At 43.6% G+C, this 23,557-nt stretch overlaps 1 protein-coding gene across 1 annotated transcript; it reads right to left on the bottom strand.

The window, feature by feature from the left end:
* Positions 1-7,723: 7,723 nt before the first annotated feature.
* Positions 7,724-12,250, bottom strand: LOC106583562 (kelch repeat and BTB domain-containing protein 12). Its single transcript, XM_014167896.2, has 6 exons — positions 12,095-12,250; positions 10,480-11,660; positions 9,748-10,018; positions 9,304-9,454; positions 8,871-9,068; positions 7,724-8,445 (listed from the first exon to the last, which is right to left on the bottom strand). Exons 2-6 carry the CDS (start codon positions 11,556-11,558, stop codon positions 8,276-8,278), a joined length of 1,869 nt encoding a protein of 622 aa, XP_014023371.1. The 5' UTR covers positions 11,559-11,660; positions 12,095-12,250; the 3' UTR covers positions 7,724-8,275.
* Positions 12,251-23,557: the final 11,307 nt, after the last annotated feature.

Here is a 23,557-nt window from a genome sequence, read left to right as displayed (position 1 = left end):
TCAAGCTCTCTGTAAATCACATTGATCAGAGCACTACAACGGGCAACAAAGATTTTGCAAAGGCATGTAAATTGCTTAGAACAATTTATCTTAACTTTCAGTAGAAAATATTTTGTAATTCTCATTAATAAACATGTTTATAAAGACATTTCTCAGGCCAGTAGAGGGAGCACTTGTTCAGTAGTCAAATGATGATCTTGTGCATATTTTATTTTTTAGAAAAGGTCTTAACCTCTATTTTAAAATTATGATGAATGAGCTGGTCTCGGTGGCTATAATGGACAGTACGTAATATAGATGGCGTCTATCTTTTTACATAGGTCTCTAGTTCTATGGATTGTGTTGTATTCATTTGGATTACCATTCAACATATTTTACAGTGCAGCAAAACCTAGCCAGTCTGCAGTTTGGCTTTGCACAGCAGTTTGAGGCCATGCTGAATAAACTGAGCTCCCAGAATCAGATCCTGAGAGAGATGGAGGACAGAGCCGCCAAGGTGAGAACAGGTGGCATTTATATCTGTAATTTAAAGCCTTTGTCCTGATGTTGAATTAACACTTAATGAGGGTGTTTGGGGTGAGAGTTGGTAACAAGTGTGATACTTAAATGATAATGCCCGAGAAGCTGTTTGGAGTATATTGTCACGGATGTTGTTAGGACCGGCAAACCGTGCCAATAAACTCAGCGAAAAAGAAACGTCCTGTCAACTGCGTCACTGTCGTCACTGTCAACTGTGTTTATGTTCAGCAAACTTAACATGTGTAAATATTTGTATGAACATAAGATTCAACAACTGAGACATAAACTGAACAAGTTCCACAGACATGTGACTAACAGAAATGGAATAATGTGTCCTTGAACAAAGGGGAGGGGGGGGGGGGGTCAACATCAAAAGTAACAGTCAGTATCTGATGTGGCCACCAGCTGAATTAAGTACTGCAGTGCATCTCCTCCTCGTGGACTGCACCAGATTTTCCAGTTCTTGCTGTGAGATGTTACCCCACTCTTCCTGAAAGTTCCCAGACATTTCTAAGGGGAATGGCCCTAGCCCTCACCCTTCGATCCAACAGGTCCCAGACGTGCTCAATGGGATTGAGATCCAGGCTCTTCGCTGGCCATTGCAGAACACTGACATTCCTGTCTTGCAGGAAATCACTCACAGAACGAGCAGTATGGCTGGTGGAATTGTCATGCTGGAAGGTCATGTCAGGATGAGCCTGCAGGAAGGGTACCACAGGAGAGAGGAGAATGTCTTCCCTGTAACGCACACTGTTGAGATTGCCTGCAATGACAACAAGCTCAGTCCGATGATGCTGTGACACACCGCCCCAGACCATGACAGACCGTCCACCTCCAAATCGATCCCACTCCAGAGTATAGGCCTCGGTGTAATGCTCATTCCTTCGACGATAAACGCAAATCCAACCATCACCCCTGGTGCGACAAAACCGCGACTCGTCAGTGAAGAGCACTTTTTGCCAGTCCTGGTCCAGCGACGGTGGGTTTGTGCCCATAGGCGACGTTGTTGCCGGTGTTGTCTGGTGAGGACCTGCCTTACAACAGGCCTACAAGCCCTCAGTCCAGCCTCTCTCAGCCTATTGCAGACAGTCTGAGCACTGATGGAGGGATTGTGCGTTCCTGGTGTAACTCAGGCAGTTGTTGCCATCCTGTACCTGTCCCGCAGATGTGATGTTCGGATGTACCAATCCTGTGCAGGTATTGTTACACGTGGTCTGCCACTGCGAGGACGATCAGCTGTCCGTCCTGTCTCTCTGTAGCGCTGTCTTAGGTGTCTCACAGTACGGACATTGCAATTTATTGCCCTGGCCACATCTGCAGTCCTCATGCCTCCTTGCAGCATGCCTAAGGCACGTTCACGCAGATGAGAAGGGACCCTGGGCATCCTTCTTTTTGTGTTTTTCAGAGTAAGTAGAAAGGCCTCTTAAGTTATCATAAATGTGACCTTAATTGCCTACCGTCTGTAAGCTGTTAGTGTCTTAACCGTTTCACAGGTGCATGTTCATTAACAGTGTTTATACCCTTTACAATGAAGATCTGTGAAGTTATTTGGATTTTTATGAATTATCTTTGGAAGACGGGGTCCTGAAAAAGGGATGTTTCTTTTTTTGCTGAGTTTATTGTCTCCAAACATCGGCTTCGAGGGCATTATCACTTTTATACAATGGGTTACCAACATATTCAAATCTAGGGTTGCTACACAAGCCGGCGGGTCATTTGTTCTATCAGTTCGGTCGCCAGAGGCGCGACCCAGTCGTTAACCTCTCTGGGGTATGTGGGACAGCCAGTGAAATAGCAGGGCGGCAAATTCAAAACAACAAAAATCTCATAATTCAAATTTCTCAAACATACAACTATTATATCCCATTTTAAAGATACACTTCTCGTTAATCCAACCACATTGTCTGATTTCAAAAAGGCTTTACGGAGAAAGTATAACATTAGATTATGTTAGGACAGCGCTGAGACAAGAAAAACCACACAGCCATTTTCCAAGCAAGGAGAGGCGTCACAAAAACGAGAAATACAGCTAAAATTAATCACTAACCTTTGACGATCTTCATCAGATGACACTCCCAGGACTCAATGTTACACAATACATGTATGTTTTGTTCGATAAAGTTCATATTTATATCCCAAAAAATCCGGTGAATGAGCACATCAATTTACAAAAATACTCATCATAAACATTGATAAAATGTAAAACAGTTATTGAAAGAATTATAGATACACTTCTCCTTAATGCAACCGCTGTGTCAGATTTCAAAATAGCTTTACGGCGAAAGCACATTGTTCAATATTCTGAGTACAGAGCTCAGCCATCAAAGCAAGCTATTCAGTTACCTGCTAAGTTCTGGAGTCAACAAAACTTAGAAATAGTATTATAAATCTTCAGTTACCTTTGCTGATTTTTGTCGGAATGCACTCCCAGGACTCCCACTTCCACAAGAAATGTTCGTTTTGTTCGATAAACTCCATATTTATGTCCAAATACCTCCGTTTTGTTCGCGCATTCGGATCACTATTCCAAAGGCACAATGCGCGAGCGCAAAACCCTAGACGAAAAGTCAAAAAGTTCCATTACCATTCGTAGAAACATGTCAAACGATGTTTACAATCAATCCTTAGGGTCTTTTTATCATAAATATTCGATAATATTCCAACCGGACAATAGCGTATTCATTACAGAGGAAAAAGAAGGAACGACGTGCCTGCGTGACTGCGCAGTAAACAACTTATTGGCATCAGGCAGTCCACTTGTTGAGTCAGCTCTTATTCTCACCCCAGTAACAGTAGAAGCATGAAACAAGGTTCTAAAGACTGTTGACATCTAGTGGAAGCCTTAGGAAGTGCAAAATGAACCCTAAGTCACTGTGTACTGTATAGGCAATCACTTGAAAATTGAAACAATGTTGAAAATGTCGGAGAGACCGACAGCAAGGTTTATTCAAATCTCAGCTGTTGAAAACGAAATGTTAGTCTAAAAGAAATGTGAGATAATGTCTAGAAAGTTTTTTTTGTGGAGATCAAGTTTATAAATTGCCTGGCTGTGCTGAAGAGACAGTGGATTGCGCATTCAGATGGAACAGAATAAATAGGCATTTTAAGGTCATAGACTTAGCCATGCTAACCTTTTGGAATAGACACCGGCTGGAATGTGGTTTTAACCAATCAGCATTCAGGATTAGACCCACCCGTTGTTTAACACTTTATAACTAGTCTCTCATGACAGACCAAACATTAGCTGGCCGGCACACACAATATTTGGTTCTGGGTGCTGAGAATACTATTTGACATACTTAAGATAAAAATGTAATGTAAATTATGTACATTTGATTCTGTTGTCTTTGCTTTTAGTTATTATGGGTACAAACAAACATTGTTGTCTTCTATTCTGTCTTAGACTACAGCACTCAGCTGCCACATACAGGGCCTGCAGCAGAAGCTGGTGGTCCTGAGACATGAGCAGAGCCGGGATCAAACGCATGCTAGGAGAAGCCCTGTCCATTCTAGGCACCTTAGTTTCCCAGCACTGGTCCGAACCCCAACCCACCCCTGTCAGGGTGACAGACAGCATGGTCCAGATGTCCCCAGGACTTGCAGAGGTTCTGCCTGGTGAGTGAGGAGAAGAGGTGCTTCGAAGGTGTACGTCTATGCGGCGCCTTGTAAAGCAGTGGCATCATGTGGTGTAAGGGAGACGGAAAGAGGGGCAGCAGGGTGGCTGCACCCTGCAGAGAGAGGACCCAGAGAAGGACCCTCAGAGATGTGACCAGGGCCAGGCCATTGCCCCCAGAGCCCTGTACCTTCCTCCTGTGATGATGGAGGAGGCGGGGGAGGATCAGCTGGAGCGGTATAGCCAGATGGTGCTAGATAAGCTGGCTAAGACCTCCTGGCAGATGGTGTACCCATACCAAACACGCTCTACCGCTGTGACTTATGGACCAGGGACAGGCACAAGACCCGCTGCAGCGACAGCCTTACAGTACCCCATGTAGGGCTTTCAGGACACCAGCAGGGCCTACACGCTGCTACAGGACGTGACCATTAGGAGCACCAGCACCATCATGAACTCAAACTACGATCCAGAGCAGAGCAGCCAGCCCGACCACAGCGAGCCTGCAGCGGTCCCCTCAGAGAGCCCCAGGGGCAGGAGCACCATGGCTATACGTAGGTTCACCCAGAGAGGCCAGGGACAGAGGAAACCGCCCTTCAGGAGCAGGAGGAGGGCACTGATGCCACCACAGACCAGGGGTAATGGTGGAGTAGTGGGCAGGGTTCAGGACAAGAACCCTCAAAAATCAAAGGAAGCAGGGAGACTGATCGACTGGCAAGGAGCAGCATGATCCCAACAGAATGGAAATGGACATTCTCAAACCAGGACCTCAGAAACGACAGCAGGACAAGGAGAAAAGGTCTAACAAAGCCTCTGGAGGCTACCGCAAACCTTTCAGCTTGTGGTCCCAGGACAGTAACAGCTCTGTGTGCGGGGCCACAGGGAACAATGTCAGGCCCGCCTAGGAAAAGACTCCGTCACTACCTGAGCCCCAGGCTGTCTCAGAGAGAACCAGGCTTATGGCAGCAGTTTGACATACTGTGATTCTGATTGATGTCTGATGGGGAATCAGGATGTCAGTGTATGGAGGGAATGAGGAGGGAGTTGTTTGACAAGCTGTTGTATTTGGTTAACCTCACTGTAAAAACAAAAGTTCACTGTTTTCAAAAACCTTGAAACTGAAAATGTTACATCTGACATCCTAAGTAAGATTAAACCTTTTATAGAAAATAATGAGAGAGGCTAATATTTGTGTTTTGTTGATGAATTCTGTGATGAAAGGTCAGGGAATATCTGGCCACACAAAAAGGAGGGGATGAACAGAGGGAAGCAGTGGGATGAATAGTTGAAAGGAGAGAACTTTTTCTATCTTTACTCACTGAGTGGATTATTGCCAACAAAACAGACCAGATATGTAAAAGTCTTATGGTGTCATAGTCAACCACAAGGGCACATGCGTTATATGCTTGACAAATAGCACAAACATATGACGTGACAATATCATTTGTATTCCTAATGTTTTGTATACTCAGTGTATAGTACTGTACATGGCTTCTACACTTGGTTGGAGAGCGAGGTAGCGGCATTGTTCCTTCCCTTTTGAAGTATTTCCACAAATACATGATTAAGCCTGAGCTAAGACTCAATTGTACAGTGGCTTGCGAAAGTATTCACCCCCCTTGGCATCTTGCTGCCTTACAACCTGGAATTAAAATAGATTTTTTGTGGGGTTTGTATCATTTGATTTACACAACATACTTTGAAGATGCAAAATATTTTTTATTGTGAAACAAACAAGAAATAAGACAAAAAAACTGAACTTGAGTGTGCATAACTATTCACCCCCCCAAAGTCAATATTTTGTAGAGCCACCTTTTGCAGCAAATGGAGGCCACTGTATTCTTGAGGAAGTTCAATGCTGCAGAAATGTTTTGGTATCCTTCCCCAGATCTACAGTGTTTTTTTAAAAAGTATTCACCCCCCTTGGGGGTGAAGTGTTGCTTTAGCAGTATGCTTAGGGTCATTGTCCTGCTGGAAGGTCAACCTCCGTCCCTGTCTCAAATCTCTGGAAGACTGAAACAGGTTTCCCTCAAGAATGTCCCTGTATTTAGTGCCATCCATCATTCCTTCAATTCTGACCAGTTTCCCAGTCCCTGCTGATGAAAACCATCCCCACACCATGATGCTGCCACCACCATGCTTCACTGTGGGGATGGTGTTCTCTGGGTGATGAGAGGTGTTGGGTTTGCGCCAGACATTGTGGTTTCCTTGATGGCCAAAAATGACCAGAGTAGCTTCTTCCATATTTACATTACATTACATTTAAGTCATTTAGCAGACGCTCTTATCCAGAGCGACTTACAAATTGGTGCATTCACCTTATGATATCCAGTGGAACAACCACTTTACAATAGTGCATCTAAATCTTTTAAGGGGGGGGGGTTAGAATATGTTTGGGGAGTCTCCCACATGCCTTTTGGCAAACACCAAACCGTGTTTGCTTATTTTTTTCTTTAAGCAATGGCTTTTTTTCTGGACAGATACTCCAATCTCCGCTGTGGAGCTTTGCAACTCCTTCAGAGTTATCTTTGGTCTCTTTGTTGCCTCTGATTAATGCCATCCTTGCCTGGTCCGTGAGTTTTGGTGGGCGGCCCCCTCTTGGCAGGTTTGTTGTGATGCTATATTCTTTACATTTTTTAATAATGGATTTAATGGTGCTCTGTGGGATGTTCAAAGGTTCTGATATGTTTTTAGAACTCAACCCTGATCTGTTCTCCACAACTTTGTCCCTGACCTGTTTGGAGAGCTCCTTGGTCTTCATAGTGTCGCTTGCTTGTTGGTGCCCCTTGCTTAGTGGTGTTGCAGACTCTAGGGCCTTTCAGAACAGGTTTATATATACTGTGACAGATCATGTGACACTTAGATTGCACACAGGTGGACTTTATTTAACTAATTATGTGACTTCTGAAGGTCATTGGTTGCACCAGATCTTATTTAGGGGCTTCATAGTGTTAGGTTCTTATTTTTCAGAGTAAATAAACTCTAGAGTTAGTTAGGACACTAGAGAAGCTTTAACCAAGTTTAATCATTCCAAAAGGTTCTGTACATCTGTAATCAGACAGCAAAACATTTCAGACATCACAGTTATATACATCCTACTTAAGAGACTCCCCCTCTCCATCCTTAGTTTATGCCCAAGAGAAAGAAGGTAACCAGATACCAACCCTGATTACTGCCTTAAGGGGAACTGACCTCATCCCTCACCTCCTAATCCACAAGCCCTCCTTCACCTAATCCACAGATATCCATCTGTCTTCCCTATATCAACACATCGCTCTCCTCTCCTCCATCAAACACATTCCAAAGCCTTCTGGGTTGCTACAGATTCTTTCTATTCAAGGCTTCGTCTCTATCATCTATTTAATATCTCAATGTTCAAAGTTTAGCCGATTCCAACAATAGCAAAGGGGTGAATACATATGCACCCACCACTTTTCAGTTGTTGTATTTTGTATTTTTTAAAGTTATTATTTCACTTCACCTATTTGGACTATTTTGTGTATGTCCATTACATGATATCCAAATAAAAATCAATTTGAATTACAGGTTGTAATGCAGCAAAATAGGAAAAATGCTAAGGGGGTGAATACATTTGCAAGGCACTGTATGTAAGCTTTATTTGCATGACAAAAATATAATCTTGAACACAGATGCAAAAAGCAGTGAATGCTTGATTTAAAATCACTAGATTGTGAAGGACCTGTCTATGGTTTACTTTCCAAAATTCTAGAGATAGCCAGAGGCATTTTACAAGACATACAAAATTACAACAATTATATTTACAAGCTGTGCCATAAAACCCACTAAGGTATGATATTCATTGAAGATAGATACAATGTCTACTTCTAAATGTGTAAGTCAGTAGTTCATATACAGTTCAAGACAAGTGCAGAGTTGGATTTTGTGCAGTGGCCCACTCAGGTCAGGGCTTCAAACACTAACTGTAATGTCACGAGAGATCAAATGCGTCTCAATAAACCAACAAGCATCACCAGGATCAGCCAGCACTACTGCATTTTCACTCCTGGCCCACAGCAGCGGAAAGGTCTTGCTCAATATTATCAGCTCTCAGTTTTCAGAAAAAAGCTTTATTGCCCACGCTGCTCTTAGATAAGAACGGGTCCTTAGACCTTAGGGTGGGTGTCACTGAGTTACTAGGTCTGCCGGGGGAGACATGAGCTCCCGGGGATTGAGGCTTGCCACCAAGCAGACGTCGTAGGCATCATGCATCAGAACATGGCGGGCCACCACGGTCCAGCAGTTCTCCCATGGGTCTAGTTCCAGGATGTCCTTGATTATGTCCTCATGACGATCTGAGGGACACAGGGATTGGCATAGGCCAGGAATACATTTTTTGTCACTATTAGAATCAGGCATTTTAAAGAGTGGTGTGGCAATCAAATTAAACAGCCTTCAGCTACAGTCAACTTGTTTAGTTCTTAAAAGGACAGGTAATCGTTTACTCAAACAAGTCCCACGTGATGTCATAGTTTTACGAACAGTGGAAAGTAAACAGGTGCACGGGAAAAATGTGATTACTTCAAAGAAAAGAGAGACCTGCACACTGCTCTTGCTAGAATCACTTAATTTTATTGAAGCTTACGTGTTGGCCTTCAAAGCTCTGGCGAAGGCCAAGAGGCTGACACGTAAGCTTCAGTAATATTAAGTGATACTAGTAAGAGCAGTGTGTGGGTTTCTCATTTTTATGAACAGTGGAAAGGAAAGTGGGTTTAGTTACCGGCTCCCTTGTTGTATCCGCACACATATATCTTGCCCCCCACCACTCCGGCGTTGGAGGCATTGCTGAGTAGGGATAGCTGCGGAGAGGGCATAGTGGGCCCATCTCTCCAGAAGTCTCCATCAGGGTTGTAGATCTCCACAGCATCAAGGCAACGACGGGACTGCCCACGATCTACCCCTTCACAGCCGATGCCCCCTGTTAGAACACAATTGGGTTGTTTTCGTGTACTGAGACATTTACTTCTTGTGTTGTCAGGTACTACTTTCAAAAACTCTTAAACTGATCTGTCCAAACATACTATTTATGTTGAGGGGAGTTGAGGGGTTTTTCTAGGAGAAGTGACCATCATCGCCATGACCATCATGAAACTAATGAAAGCAATGTGCTAAAAAACAAACAGCCTATGTGTTGTTTATCTTTTAAATCTCACCCAACACGTAGATTTCCCCATTGAGCGCCACAGCACTACAGCGGTACTTAGAGTGCTTCATGGGACCCAGCTCTGTCCACTTGTTTGTCTCAGGGTCATACTCCAACAGACGGTTGCTCAAGCGGTCTGGCTCGTCATCCATCCGCCAGGACTGCCAGGGGGAGTGACAGGACAGGACAGGACAGGTGCCGAGTTTAGAGAAGGAGGAGGGGATATAGAGCAGGCTCACAGTCACACACTGACACAGATAGTGTGTCTCTCTGCTCTCAAGGCCTCACAGCCTCAAGCATAGTGTGTACATGAGTGAGAGTGAGGGACTCCAAAAGTACATGGATGTTGTGAGACTGAATTAAACAAATGTGAAATGCCCCTTGGCCTACCTGCCCGCACATTGTACACTAGTCATCTTACTGTATATCAAACCCCTTCTCTTTAGTCCATTACCTGTGGAGTTCGACCCCCGAGCACGTAGAGGCGGTCCTTCAGACGAACCACGCTATGATAGGCCAGTGGCATGGGTAGCGGGGCGGCACTGCGCCAGGGCCCACCCTGCAGGGACCAGCGTTCCACACAGTTGGTGATGAGGTACTGGTTCTTCAGCTTCATCTGGCCTCCCAGCAGGTAAATAGTATCACCCAGCGCCCCCAGTGCGTATGAGTCTCGGTATTCAGCTGAGCTTAGGTGCTCCCAGGTCCCCTGGGCCTCCACCCTGTACCTGAGGAGGACAAAACAGACAAGTCAGGGACAGGGGTTTTAGTCAGACTCTAGCATGCTAAAATAAACACAGGGGTGCTGACCATCATTCTCACCTGACCACACATTCTACCTGTCTACATGTAGCAGTCTAAAGTGTCCCCACTTGCACCAGTGAATGGCTAGCTTTCGCGTGGCACAGACTGGTAAGAAGCTTCAGGAGTGCGGTTACGTGTGCTAGCAAGGCAGAGTCCCTGGGTTCAAGCCTCGTATGAGCCGAATCAGGAGGAAGTGGTACTCGCTAAGCAAGCAGAGTGACGTTGTTTACATACACACACTACCTGGCCACACAATCCACCTGGCCACAGCACCTAAACAGTATGCCACTGACTGTCACTCTCATCACTGACCAATAGGTTTATTACTGCTGATGATCTCATTGAAACACACAAAGCTCATGATACCGTTCTTCCAGATTCCTACCTGAATATCTCCACATTCCTGTCCGTCTGCCTGGCCATTTTCCTCACCCCTGCCTCCCCAGCCACCACAATCTCATTGCCCTCGGTGACGACCCCGGCACACACGACTCCCAGAACATCTCCGTAGCGCGGGGATGTGATGTAGTAGGTCCGGCCCGTGGAGGGGGCATAGCAGAAGCTGCGTTCTGAATAATTGCCATACCGCGATCGGATCCCTCCTCCCTCGTTGCCGATGCAGAGTAGCAGATCTGTGGTCTCCATCCCATAGCGGAGCTTCAGTTTCCTGGGAGCAACTGCAGGGTGCATCCCAGTGGCCTCCAGAGCCTCCTCCATCATCTCCAGACACTCTGCATCTGCCAGAAGGGACATATTCCTCTTCATGGCCTCCTTCAGGTAGTCAGGGGCTACCAAGGGGAGGCGCACCTTTCTCAGGAGCTCAGCCAGGTGTCTACTCCGCCCGTCCTCCACCCCATCTGTAAGAGTGTCCTGTCTGACCCAGCGCAGCACCACATCCAGGATGGTCTCCTCCCGTGACACGTTGAGGTCGTCAGAGCTCAGCAGCGCCCCCAGCTTATGGGCCTCTAGTTCTAGAATCTCCTCGCTCATACACACCTGAACAAAGTGCGTCCGTAGGTATCTCTGGGCATGGTCGGCCAGTTCCTCGGCTCCAAGGTCACGGGCATAGTAGTACACGCCGAGGCAGTTGGAAGCGTCCATGTTCTCCCTCATGTGGCTCTGGCAGCGGTTGAATACCTCGTCCATCTGTAGAAGGAAGGCTGCGACGGACACCCCCTGTACATTGGCGTTGTTGAGTGGGAGCTCAGAACAGTACATGTAGTTCAACAATAGACCCAGGCTATCGGCTGGGGTGTCACGCAAAAATACTTCCCTAGTACTGCACTCCCGCAGGCCACAGGTGAACATGACCCGGAAGTAAGGGCTGAAGGCTGAGAGGACCACGCGATGGCAGGGGAAGCTGATGTCCTCAGCCACCAGCACCACATCTGTCAGCTTCTCTGTCTCCCTCATCTTCCTCAGCTGGTCCAGAAGACCCAGACTATGTTTAGCTCTCAGATCCATTTGGATATAATGTCTATTCAACAGTAATAACTTAACTTAGAAAAAAATTACGAAAAATGTAAAATAGATTTAAATAAATATCAAGACAAGGAGGTTCTTTATCTGAAAAGTATAGAAAGAAAGAAACACAAGTTCAATGTTGATATGATCAATACCCCAGTACATTGTTTACATTTATGTTGAGTAGAGTTTTGTAATCTAAGTCATTTTGTGAATATTTGATAGTTAAAAAGACATTCTTTATCTTCAAATTTGTAGTTCTGACCTTGTCAATATAAATCAGTAAGGGTGACGAACATTTCTTACTGGAATTCCAATTTCCCATATTGACACATACACTACAGCATAACAGTACAGCAACTAAAGCATGTCCATGCCCTGCTTGCCTCTGTGAAACCAGGGATCCATGTTAAACACTAATCAGTGTCATCTCCCACTATGCATTATGTTACTAAAGTCTTACGCCCTTTAGTCTTATTAGAGATTATTTTGCCCTTTGATCACACAGTAGTCAAGCCTATTTCATCCTGTCCTACCGGTCAGTGGGAATCCTCTTATTCCAGTAGACCATCAGGTTCCTCAGTCAGCCAGGCTGCAGGCGTTGTTGTTAATGTAGCTGAATGCACCAGGAAGAGTGGTCAGAGAGAGACAGGGGGCCAAGCTATCCTCTCTGAAACCCAGCACTGTTTACCTTTTCCTTCTCTCGCTGCCCTGCCTGAATGCCCTGGCCCTCTGAGCTGAGCAACACACCTTAAAATAGACTATGATATGGCCAATGGAACGGCAACTGGGTCAGAGAGGCAGCAGGCATATAGGGGCGAGGGGCACATTTTGTTTTTACAAGGAATAATGTCAGGAGACTCACATATGATAATGTTGTGTAATGTTGAGCAATGGTTTATTAGAATTTCACAAGTAAAATATAACCCGATTGCTATTCTTTGCTATCGCTATATTTTGGGGGGGGGGGGGAGTATTTGATCCCCTGCTGATTTTGTACGTTTGCCCACTAACAAAGAAATGATCAGTCTATAATTTTAATAGTAGGTTTATTTGAACAGTGAGAGACAGAATAACAACAACAAAAATCCAGAAAAACGCATCTCAAAAATGTTATAAAATGATTTGTATTTTAATGAGGGAAATAAGTATTTGACCCCTCTGCAAAACATGACTTAGTACTTGGTGGCAAAACTCTTGTTGGCAATCTCAGAGGTCAGACGTTTCTTGTAGTTGGCCACCAGGTTTGCACACATCTCAGGAGGGATTTTGTCCCACTACTCTTTGCAGATCTTCTCCAAGTCATTAAGGTTTCGAGGCTGACGTTTGGCAACTCGAACCTTCAGCTCCCTCCACAGATTTTCTATGGGATTAAGGTCTGGAGACTGGCTAAACCACTCCAGGACCTTAATGTGTTTCTTCTTGAGCCACTCCTTTGTTGCCTTGGCAGTGTGTTTTTGGTCATTGTCATGCTGGAATACCCATCCACGACCCATTTTCAATGCCCTGGCTGAGGGAAAGAGGTTCTCACCCAAGATTTGACAGTACATGGCCCCGTCCATCGTCCCTTTGATGCGATGAAGTTGTCCTGTCCCCTTAGCAGAAAAACACCCCCAAAGCATAATGTTTCCACCTCCATGTTTGACGGTGGAGATGGTGTTCTTGGGGTCATAGGCAGCATTCCTCCTCCTCCAAACACGGCGAGTTGAGTTGATGTCAAAGACCTCCATTTTGGTCTCATCTGACCACAACACTTTCACCAGTTGTCCTCATTCAGATGTTCATTGGCAGACTTCAGACGGGCCTGTATATGTGCTTTCTTGAGCAGGGGACCTTGCGGGCGCTGCAGGATTTCAGTCCTTCACGGCGTAGTGTGTTACCAATTGTTTTCTTGGTGACTATGGTCCCAGCTGCCTTGAGATCATTGACAAGATCCTCCCGTGTAGTTCTGGGCTGATTCCTCACCGTTCTCATGATCATTGCAACTCCACGAGGTGAGATCTTGCATGGAGCCCCAGGTCGAGGGATATTGACAGTTCTATTGTATTTCTTCCATTTGTGAAAAATTGCATCATATGTTGTCACCTTCTCACCATGCTGCTTGGCGATGGTCTTGTAGCCCATTCCTGCCTTGTGTAGGTCTACAATCTTCTCCCTGACATCCTTGGAGAGCTCTTTGGTCTTGGCCATGGTGGAGAGTTTGGAATCTGATTGATTGACAGGTGTCTTTTTTACAGGTAACAAGCTGCGGTTAGGAGCACTCCCTTTAAGAGTGTGCTCCTAATCTCAGCTCGTTACCTGTATAAAAGACACCTGGGAGCCAGAAATCTTTCTGATTGAGAGGGGGTCAAATACTTATTTCCCTCATTAAAATGCAAATCAATTTATAAAATGTTTGACATTCGTTTTTCTGGATATTTTTGTTGTTATTCTGTCTCTCACTGTTCAAATAAACCTACCATTAAAATTATAGACTGATCCTTTCTTTGTCAGTGAGAAAACGTACAAAATCAGCAAGGGATTAAATACTTTTCCCCCCCACTGTATCTGTGGACTGGCACATGGAACCAGCTTCTGGGTTGGATTCTTAATGTCACTCTCTTAAAGCGACTACAGTCATTTTGAATGATAATAATCACAATATTCATAATAATCATAATAATAAACTTGCGATGATGCAGCTGATACTTTGTTCATACCACTCAACAGATTGATGTTAAAGATTTTACCTGAGGTGGTGTGAACCATAGCATTAGGAATTAGTAATTGCATATTGGATGAACATCCTGAACAACGCAATGAATGACCCTTATGGACCCTACATGTATTGCAAAACAAAATTGTTCGTTTTTTTAAACTGAAGGCATTTCCCTGATATCCTGTGTAGGCCGTAAATCAGAAAATGCTATATGTACTGTATATGTAGTATGTTGTTTTCCACCTGAAGTTAATCTATAATTTCCATATCCTTTGTCTCTGTCTGTCCACTGTCCTCTAAACCACAGCTGTCTGTAATAGATGACAGGACTAGTATGTCATCAGCTACTGGCTGCCTGGTGTTTTCATGGTTCATTAGTGTCACTTTTGCAGTGTAAGAAATCTGGTGGTGGGTGGTACACCTCTTTCCTATGACCAGAGTGCAGTCCGGACATTCCAGCCTTCCTGAAATGTGGCTCTTCAAGACTTTGAATGATCAAATATGAGGTGGAAAAATGCCTCCTAGATAGTCATATTGTATATAAGAGGGATTGACAGGCACTTCAAGCGACTTACACGGGGAGGACAAAATAGCCCAACCTTGTCCACACGGTGGTATGGAGGAGGGCTAGGGGGTACAGAGTGCAGAGAAATGTGCTGGATGAGCAGAGACTGGAGGAGCTGACTGAGAGAATGGACTAATCTGACACAGCCTCCCCTGACCGAGCGGCTAAAAAAGTCCTTCAGGTAAGGCACAGAAGATGTCTGTGTGTATATGTGTGCCCACGCACTAGTCTAAGGTGTGTGAATATGTGTGTGAGTTTCTGATTTATTGCAAATAGATGTGGTCCTGTAGCTCATGCTCATTGCTGCCTGTTGGCTGGAAGCATATACTGTACTATAGATGAACCATATATATGACGTCTTTTACTTTTACTCCACTACATTCCTAAAGAAAATAATGTACTTTTTACTCCATACACTTCAGTGACACCCAAAAGTTACATTTCGCATGCTTAGCAGGACAGGAAAATGGTCCAATTCACGCACTTATCAAGATAACATCCCTGCTCCTCCATACTGCCTCTGATCTGACAGACTCACTAAACACAAATGCTTCCTTTGTAAATTATGTCTGAGTGTAAATAAAAAAAAACATACCTTAGTTTTGATACTTAAGTATATTTAAAACCAAATACTTTTAGACTTTTACTCAAGTAGTATTTTACTGGGTGACTTTCAACCCCCCCCGAAATTGAGGTCAGGTGCATCCTGTTTCCATTGGTCATCCTTGAGATGTTTCTACAACTTGATTGGAGTCCACCTGTGGTAAATTAAATTGATTGGACATGATTTGGAAAGGCACACACCTGTCTATATAAGGTCCCACAGTTGACAGTTCATGTCAGAGCAAAAACCAAGCCATGATGTCAAAGGAATTGTCCGTAGAGCTCCGAGACTGGATTGTTTCGAGGCACAGATCTGGGGAAGGGTACCAAAACGTTTCTGCAGAATTGAAGAGAACACAGTGGCCTCCAACATTCTTAAATGGAAGAAGTTTGGATCCACCAACTTCCTAGAGCTGGCTGCCCAGCCAAAATGAACAATCAAGTGTCAGTTGTGCAGAGGTGAGGACACAGAACTGAGTAAAATAACGGCTGTGCCAAGATGTTGGAGCATCGTCGCGTGCTGTTGGACGCGTTCCTCCACTGGTACCGGAGGACTGGGTGCACCTGCTGACTCCATAAAATAGGTGCGTGATTCTGTCAAGTGTCAGTTGTGCAGACGTGAGGACGGAGTCAGGCGCAGGACACAGAACTGAGTAAAATAACGTACTTTACTCGGGAAAAATAAACAGCCAATAAATCCACGCAGGGATAACATACCCTAACACAAAAGACTAACACAAACCAGGAAACAATCACGAACAAAACCTAATGAGAACCAGAGGGTTAAATAGGGAAATAATAATAATGTAATGGGAGCCAGGTGTGAACAATCAAGACATAACAAATGGAAAAAGAAACGTGGATTGGTGGCAGCTAGAAAGCCGGTGATGATGACTGCCGAACGCCGCCCGAACAAGGAGAGGCACCAACTTCGGCGGAAGTCGTGACACAGGGGAGAAGGGCCTTGGTCAGGGAGATGACCAAGAACCCAATGGTCACTCTGACAGAGCTCTAGAGTTCCTCTGTGGAGATAGGAGAACCTTCCAGAAGGACAAACATCTTTGCAGCACTCCAACAATCAGGCCTTTATGGTAGAGTGGCCAGACGGAAGCCATTCCTCAGTAAAAGGCACATGACAGCCCGCTTGGAGTTTGTCAAAAGGCACCTAAAGACTCTCAGACCATGAGAAACAAGATTCTCTGGTCTGGTGAAAACAAGATTGAAATCTTTGGACTGAATTTTTTATTTATTTATCCATTTTTTATTTCACCTTTATTTAACCAGGTAAGCTAGTTGAGAACAAGTTCTCATTTACAACTGCGACCTGTCCAAGATAAAGCAAAGCAGTGCGACAGAAACAACAACACAGAGTTACATGGAATAAACAAGTGTACAGTCAATAACACAATAGAAAAAAAGGAAGTCTGTATACAGTGTGTGCAAATGGCATGAGGAGGTATGGCAATAAATAGGCCATAGTGGCAAAGTTATTACAATTTAGCAGATTAACACTGGAGTGATAGATGAGCAGATGATGATGAGCAGATGATGGTGTGGAAGTAGTGATACTGGTGTGCAAAAGAGTAAATAAAAACAATATGGGGATGAGATAGGTAGATTGGGTGGGCTATTTACAGATGGACTTTGTACAGCTGCAGCAATCGGTTAGCTGCTCAGATAACTGATGTTTAAAGTTTGTGAGGGAAATGTAAGTCTCCAGCTTAAGCGATTTTTGCAATTCGTTCCAGTCACTGGCAGCAGAGAACTGGAAGGAAAGGCGGCCAAACGAGGTGTTGGCTTTGGGGATGACCAGTGAGATATACCTGCTGGAGCGCGTGCTGCGGGTGGGTGTTGTTATCGTGACTTGTGAGCTGAGATAAGGCGGAGCATTACCTAGCATAGACTTGTAGATGACCTGGAGCCAGTGGGTCTGGCGACGAATATGTAGCGAGGGTCAGCTGACTAGAGCATACAGGTCGCAGTGGTGGGTGGTATAAGGCGCTTTGGTGACAAAACGGATGGCACTGTGATAGACTGCATCCAATTTGCTGAGTAGAGTATTGGAAGCTATTTTGTAGATGACATCGCCGAAGTCGAGAATCGGTAGGATAGTCAGTTTTACGAGGGTAAGTTTGGTGGTGAAGGAGGCTTTGTTGCGAAATAGGAAGCCGATTCTAGATTTGATTTTGGATTGGAGATGTTTGATATGAGTCTGGAAGGAGAGTTTACAGTCTAACCAGACACCTAGGTATTTGTAGTTGTCCACGTATTCTAGGAAGGACCGTCCAGAGTAGTGATGCTAGTCGGGCGGGTGGGTACGGCAGCGAACGGTTGAAAAGCATGCATTTGGTTTTGCTAGCGTTTAACCTCTTTGGGCTGGGGGGCAGTATTTTCATGTTCGGATGAAAAGCGTGCCCAGAGTAAACTGCCTGTTACTCAGGCCCAGAAGCTCAGATATGCATATTATTAGTAGATTTGGATAGAAAACACTCTGAAGTTTCTAAAACTGTTTGAATGATGTCTGTGAGTATAACAGAACTCATATGGCAGGCAAAAACCTGAGAAAAATCCAACCAGGAAGTGGGAAATCTGAGGTTTGTAGTTTTTCAAGTGATTGCCTGTCCAATATACAGTGTAAATTTGGTCTGATTGCACTTCCTAAGGCTTCCACTAGATGTCAACAGTCTTTAGAAGTTGTTTCAGGCTTCTATTGTGAAAGGGGAGCGAATAAGAGCACTCTAAGCAGATGGCCCAGGTGAAAGCCTCACGGGTGCGGCCGTGAGCATGAGCTCAGTTCCCTTCCATATCTAAAGACAAAGGAATTGTCCGGTTGGAATATTATTGAAGATTTATGATAAAAACATCCTAAAGATTGATTCTATACATCGTTTGACAAGTTTCTACAAACCATAATGGAACTTTTTTGACTTTTCGTCTGGACTTAGTGCCCACGCCTTGTGCATTTGGAATAGTGACCTAAACGCGCAAACAAAAAGGAGGTATTTGGACATAAAGATTAACTTTATCGAACAAAACGAACATTTATTGTGGAACTGGGATTCCTGGGAGTGCATTCCGATGAAGATCATCAAAGGTAAGTGAATATTTATAACACTATTTCTGACTTTTGTTGACTCCACAACATGGCGGGTATCTGTATGGCTTGTTTTGGTGGCTGAGCGCTGTACTTGAATTATCGCATGGTGTGCTTTCACCGTAAAGCTTTTTTGAAATCTGACACAGTGGTTGCATTAAGGAGAAGTTATCTATAATCCTATGCATAACACTTGTATCTTTCATCAAATTTTATGATGAGTATTTCTGTAAATTGATGTGGTTCTCGCAAAATCACCGGATGTTTTGTAGGCAAAACATTACTGAACATAACGCGCCAATGTAAACTGAGATTTTTAGATATAAATATGAACTTTATCGAACAAAACATACATGTATTGTGTAACATTAAGTCCTATGAGTGCCATCTGATGAAGATCATCAAAGGTTAGTGATTCATTTTATCTCTTATCTTTTTGGCTGGAAAATGGCTGTATGTTTTTTTGTGACTCGGCGCTGACCTAACATAATCGTATGGTATGCTTTCGCCGTAAAGCCTTTTTGAAATCAGACACTGTGGCTGGATTAACAAGAAGTAAAGCTTTAAAATGTTGTACAATACTTGTATGTTTGAGGAATTTTAATTATGAGATTTCTGTTGTTTTGAATTTGGCGCCCTGTAATTTCACTGGCTGTTGTCGTGGTGGGACGCTAGCGTCCCCCATATCCCAGAGAGGTTTTAAGAGCAGTTGGAGGCCACGGAAGGAGTGTTGTATGGCATTGAAGCTCGTTTTGAGGTTAGTTAACACTGTGTCCAAAGAAGGGCCAGATGTATACAGAATGGTGTCCTCTGCGTAGAGGTGGATCAGGGAATCACCCGCAGCAAGAGCGACATCGTTGATATATACAGAGAAAAGAGTCGGCCCGAGAATTGAACCCTGTGGTACCCCCATAGAGACTGCCAGAGGTCCAGACAACAGGCCCTCCGATTTTACACACTGAACTCTATCTGCAAAGTAGTTGGTGAACCAGGCGAGGCAGTCATTTGAGAACCTGAAAATAGAAAATAGCTGTGCAGCAACACTCCTCATCCAACCTGACAGAGCTTGAGAGGATGAATGGGAGAAACTCCCCAAATGCAGGTGTGCCAAGCTTCATACCCAAGAAGACTCGATGCTGTAATCACTGCCAAAGGTGCATCAACAAAGTACTGAGTAAAGGGTCTGAGTATGTAAATGTCAGATTTCTGTTTTTTATTTTTAATAAATGAGAACAATGTTTTTGTTTTGTCATTGTGGGGCATTGTGTATAGATTGATGAGGGGGAAAAAACGATGTGATACATTTTAGAGTAAAGCTGTAACATAACAAAATGTGGAAAAAGTAAAGGGGTCTGAATACTTTCCGAAGGCGCTGTATACACAGACAGTGCTTGCAGCCATCGTCTTTGTGAACCTGAAAAGTATGTTCAAGCAGTACATCACTCTGTGTAGGAGCAGCAAAGTTGATCTGGTGAGGGGAGAAATGTACTTCCTTATACACATTACACAAATCTCTGGTTGTAAATGGTCGATATATCTCATTGAAGAATCAAGTAACACTTTGTTTGCAGGGTATCTACATAAGGATGCCATCACATTCATAACCCATACATAACACATTCATAAGCAGTACATAAGAATAACCCTGTTCCTAGATGGTGTGGCTGGTGACCTGGGTTTGCAATCTGCTGTTCAACCTGGACTTGGGCCTTGGTGCCTCCATCACCTTTGCTGTGCTCACTGTTATCTTCAGGACCCAGCTGTAAGACTGCTCTTCCACTTCTTCAACACTGCATATTTCTCACCTCATCTTTCAGGGCCTGTGTTTTGCAGGCCCTGAAATAATAATGAATTACATATTTTCATTAAAACGTTATTTTAATGCATCAAATTTCATTCTTCCACCAGAAGATATAGCCCGGACAAAAATCTGGTTGTTAGTTCTTTTGGTCATGTTGCTATGCAAAAGGACTGGTCATTAATTCTTAACAAAATATAACGTTCTTGTCACTTGCTAGCTAGCTAGGTGGCCAACTTCAGCTAACACTGAACCTGGAATGACAGTAGCTGCATTTTCGTTTGTTTGATATTTTTTATATTGGCATTTGCTTGGATTTGTCCATGATAATGATGTTGATGCGTGATTTCGACTGGCTCACAAAAAGTTGTCTCGTCTGGGCACCATTCACTCTATGTATAGTACTGAGATCGAAATATTTTATTTACTTAATGTTTGATTTGTTTTATTATTATTACAACAATAATACCAATATTACACATATATACAGGGATATTCGAGGTCGGACAGGCAGACAGCGAGACTTATGTTAACCCCTGCTGTACCACGCAAAATGCTAGGCTGGAAGCAAGGGGAAATAATGTGCGAGTTGAGATAAATACAAGTGATATTCTTATGAAGGCATGGTGATCATTTTCAGATGGAACTATTAGCAGACATAGGTATGTCTGTGACGGCCAATACAGCGCGGCTTGGAACGCTGCTCATCCAATCAGCAGCCAAAATCCAAACAACCAGTTTTATGATAGTGTTTAACATTATTTTTGAATTACTACCTCATCTCTGTAACCCACACATATAATTATCAGTAAGGTTCTTCAGTCGAGCAGGTAATTTCAAACACAGATTTAACCACAAAGATCAGGGAGGTTTTCCAATGCCTTGCAAAGAAGGGCACCTATTGGTAGATCACAACAACAAAAACAACAGCAGACACTGAATATCCCTTTTAGCATGGTGAAGTAATTCATTACACTTTGGATGGTGTATCAATACACCCAGTCACTACAAAGATACAGGCGTCTTTCCTAACTAATTTGCCGGAGAGGAAGGAAACCACTCAGGGATTTCACTATGAGGCCAATGGTGACTTTAAAACAGTTATGAGTTTAATGGCTGTGATAGGAGAAAACTGAGGATGTATCAACAACATTGAAGTTACTCCAGAATACTAACCTAATTGACAGAGTGAAAAGAAGGAAGCCTGTACAGATGTCACGTCCTGACCATAGTAAGATGTTATTTTCTATGGTAGAGATGGTCAGGGCGTGACAGGGGGTGTTTTGTGTTTTTCTATGTTTTCTATATCTATGTTTAGTTCTAGTTTTCTATTTTTATGTTTTTTTGGGGGGGGATGATCTCCAATTAGAGGCAGCTGGTCCTCGTTGTCTCTAATTGGAATTCATATTTAAGTAGGGTTTTTTCCACCTGTGTTTGTGGGTAGTTGTATACTGTTTGGTCTATGTACCTGACAGAACTGTGCGCTTTTCATGTTTATCTTTGTTATTTTGTCTTTCATCATGAGCACTCAACACGCTGCGCTTTGGTCCCCTCTCTACGACAGTCGTTACAACAGAATACAAATATTCCAAAACATGCATCCTGTTTGCAGTTAGGCACTAAAGTAAAACTGCAAAAAAATGTGGCAAAGAAATGTACTTTATGTCCTGAATACAAAGTGTAATGTTTGGGGAAAATCCAACACAACACACCACTGAGTACCACTCTTCATATTTTCAAGCATGGTGGTGTCTGTATCATGTTATGGGTAAGCTTGTCATCGGCAAGAACTAATGAGTTTTTTGGGGGATAAAAAGAAACGGAATGGAGCTAAGCACAGGCAAAATCCAGGCGGAAAACCTGTTTGTCTGCTTTCCAACAGACACTGGGAGACAAATTCACCTTTCAGCAGGACAATAACCTAAATCACAAGGTCAAATATACACTGGAGACATGTAATCCATTTTGAATTCAGGCTGTAACACAACAAAATCTGTAATAAATCAAGAAGTATGAATACTTTCTAAAGGCACTGTATAACCTCACTGGGACCAACCAGGTTGGTGTGGCCACGAGAACAGCACCGTGTTCGTCATGCCATCAACGCCTCATACGTCCGATGACCACTGCAGCTGGGAGTACCTGAAGGGCGGTGGAGACCAGACAGTGCCATCCTGGTGACAGAGTCGGAACTGCAAGACAGGGACACCACCACTCTGGATAAGTTCTTCCTGGGATCGCTGGGCAAGAGGACTTTTGACATCCATTCCATCATCCTAGACCTATCCACGGCTAACTTCATCGACACCATTTCATGAGAAATGTGAGTGGGTGATGATGAGGGGAGGGAAATGATGAGATCGGAGAGATGGCCTTGAATTGAAGAGACAACAATCAGGAATATAGGTGCCTCAATAAAAGGCATAAGGGGAGAAAATGATTAGGATGACAATGGTTTGGTAGGTTGAGATAACAGGATCGGTGGGTCCCCCACGGGACGGTTGAGTTTACGTAGGCTAATGCGATTAGGATGAGGTTGTAAGTAACAAGAACATTTCCCAGGACATAGATATCTGATATTGGCAGAAAGCTTAAATTCTTGTTATCTAACTGCACTGTCCAATTTACAGTAGCTATTACAGTGAAAGAATACCATGCTATTGTTTGAGAAGAGCGTACAGTTATGAACTTGAAAAGTTATTAATAAACCAATTAGGCACATTTGGGCATTCTTGATACAACATTTTGAACAGAGATGCAATGGTTCATTTGATCAGTCTAAAACTTTGCACATACACTGCTGCCATCTAGTGGCCAAAATCTAAATTGCGCCTGGGCTGGAATAATACATTACGACCTTTCTCTTGCATTTCAAAGATGGTACTTTTTTTTTAAACACATGGTTTTTTCTTTGTATTATCTTTTACCAGATCTAATGTGTTATATTCTCCTACATTCATTTCACCTTTCCACAAACTTCCGTGTTTACTTTCAAATGGTATCAAGAATATGCACATTCTTGCTTCAGGTCCAGAGCTACAGTTAGATTTGGGTATGTCATTTTAGGTGAAAATTGAAAAAAAGGGTCCGATCCTTAAGTTTTAAAAGCAGAGTGCTTATCCTCCAATGCAGTTTTGACAGATATTTGAGATTGATGTTACCGTCTACATGGCTAGGTTTCAATGTAAGTGAAACCTGCATCTGTAGCTAATAAATGAATAACTCGTTACTTTGAATAGGA

Source organism: Salmo salar, chromosome ssa22 (assembly GCF_905237065.1).
Source record: "Salmo salar chromosome ssa22, Ssal_v3.1, whole genome shotgun sequence".
Classification (NCBI taxonomy): domain Eukaryota; kingdom Metazoa; phylum Chordata; class Actinopteri; order Salmoniformes; family Salmonidae; genus Salmo; species Salmo salar.
The sequence above is the reverse complement of the archived record's forward strand: the minus strand, read 5'-3'. Positions and strand labels throughout refer to the sequence as shown.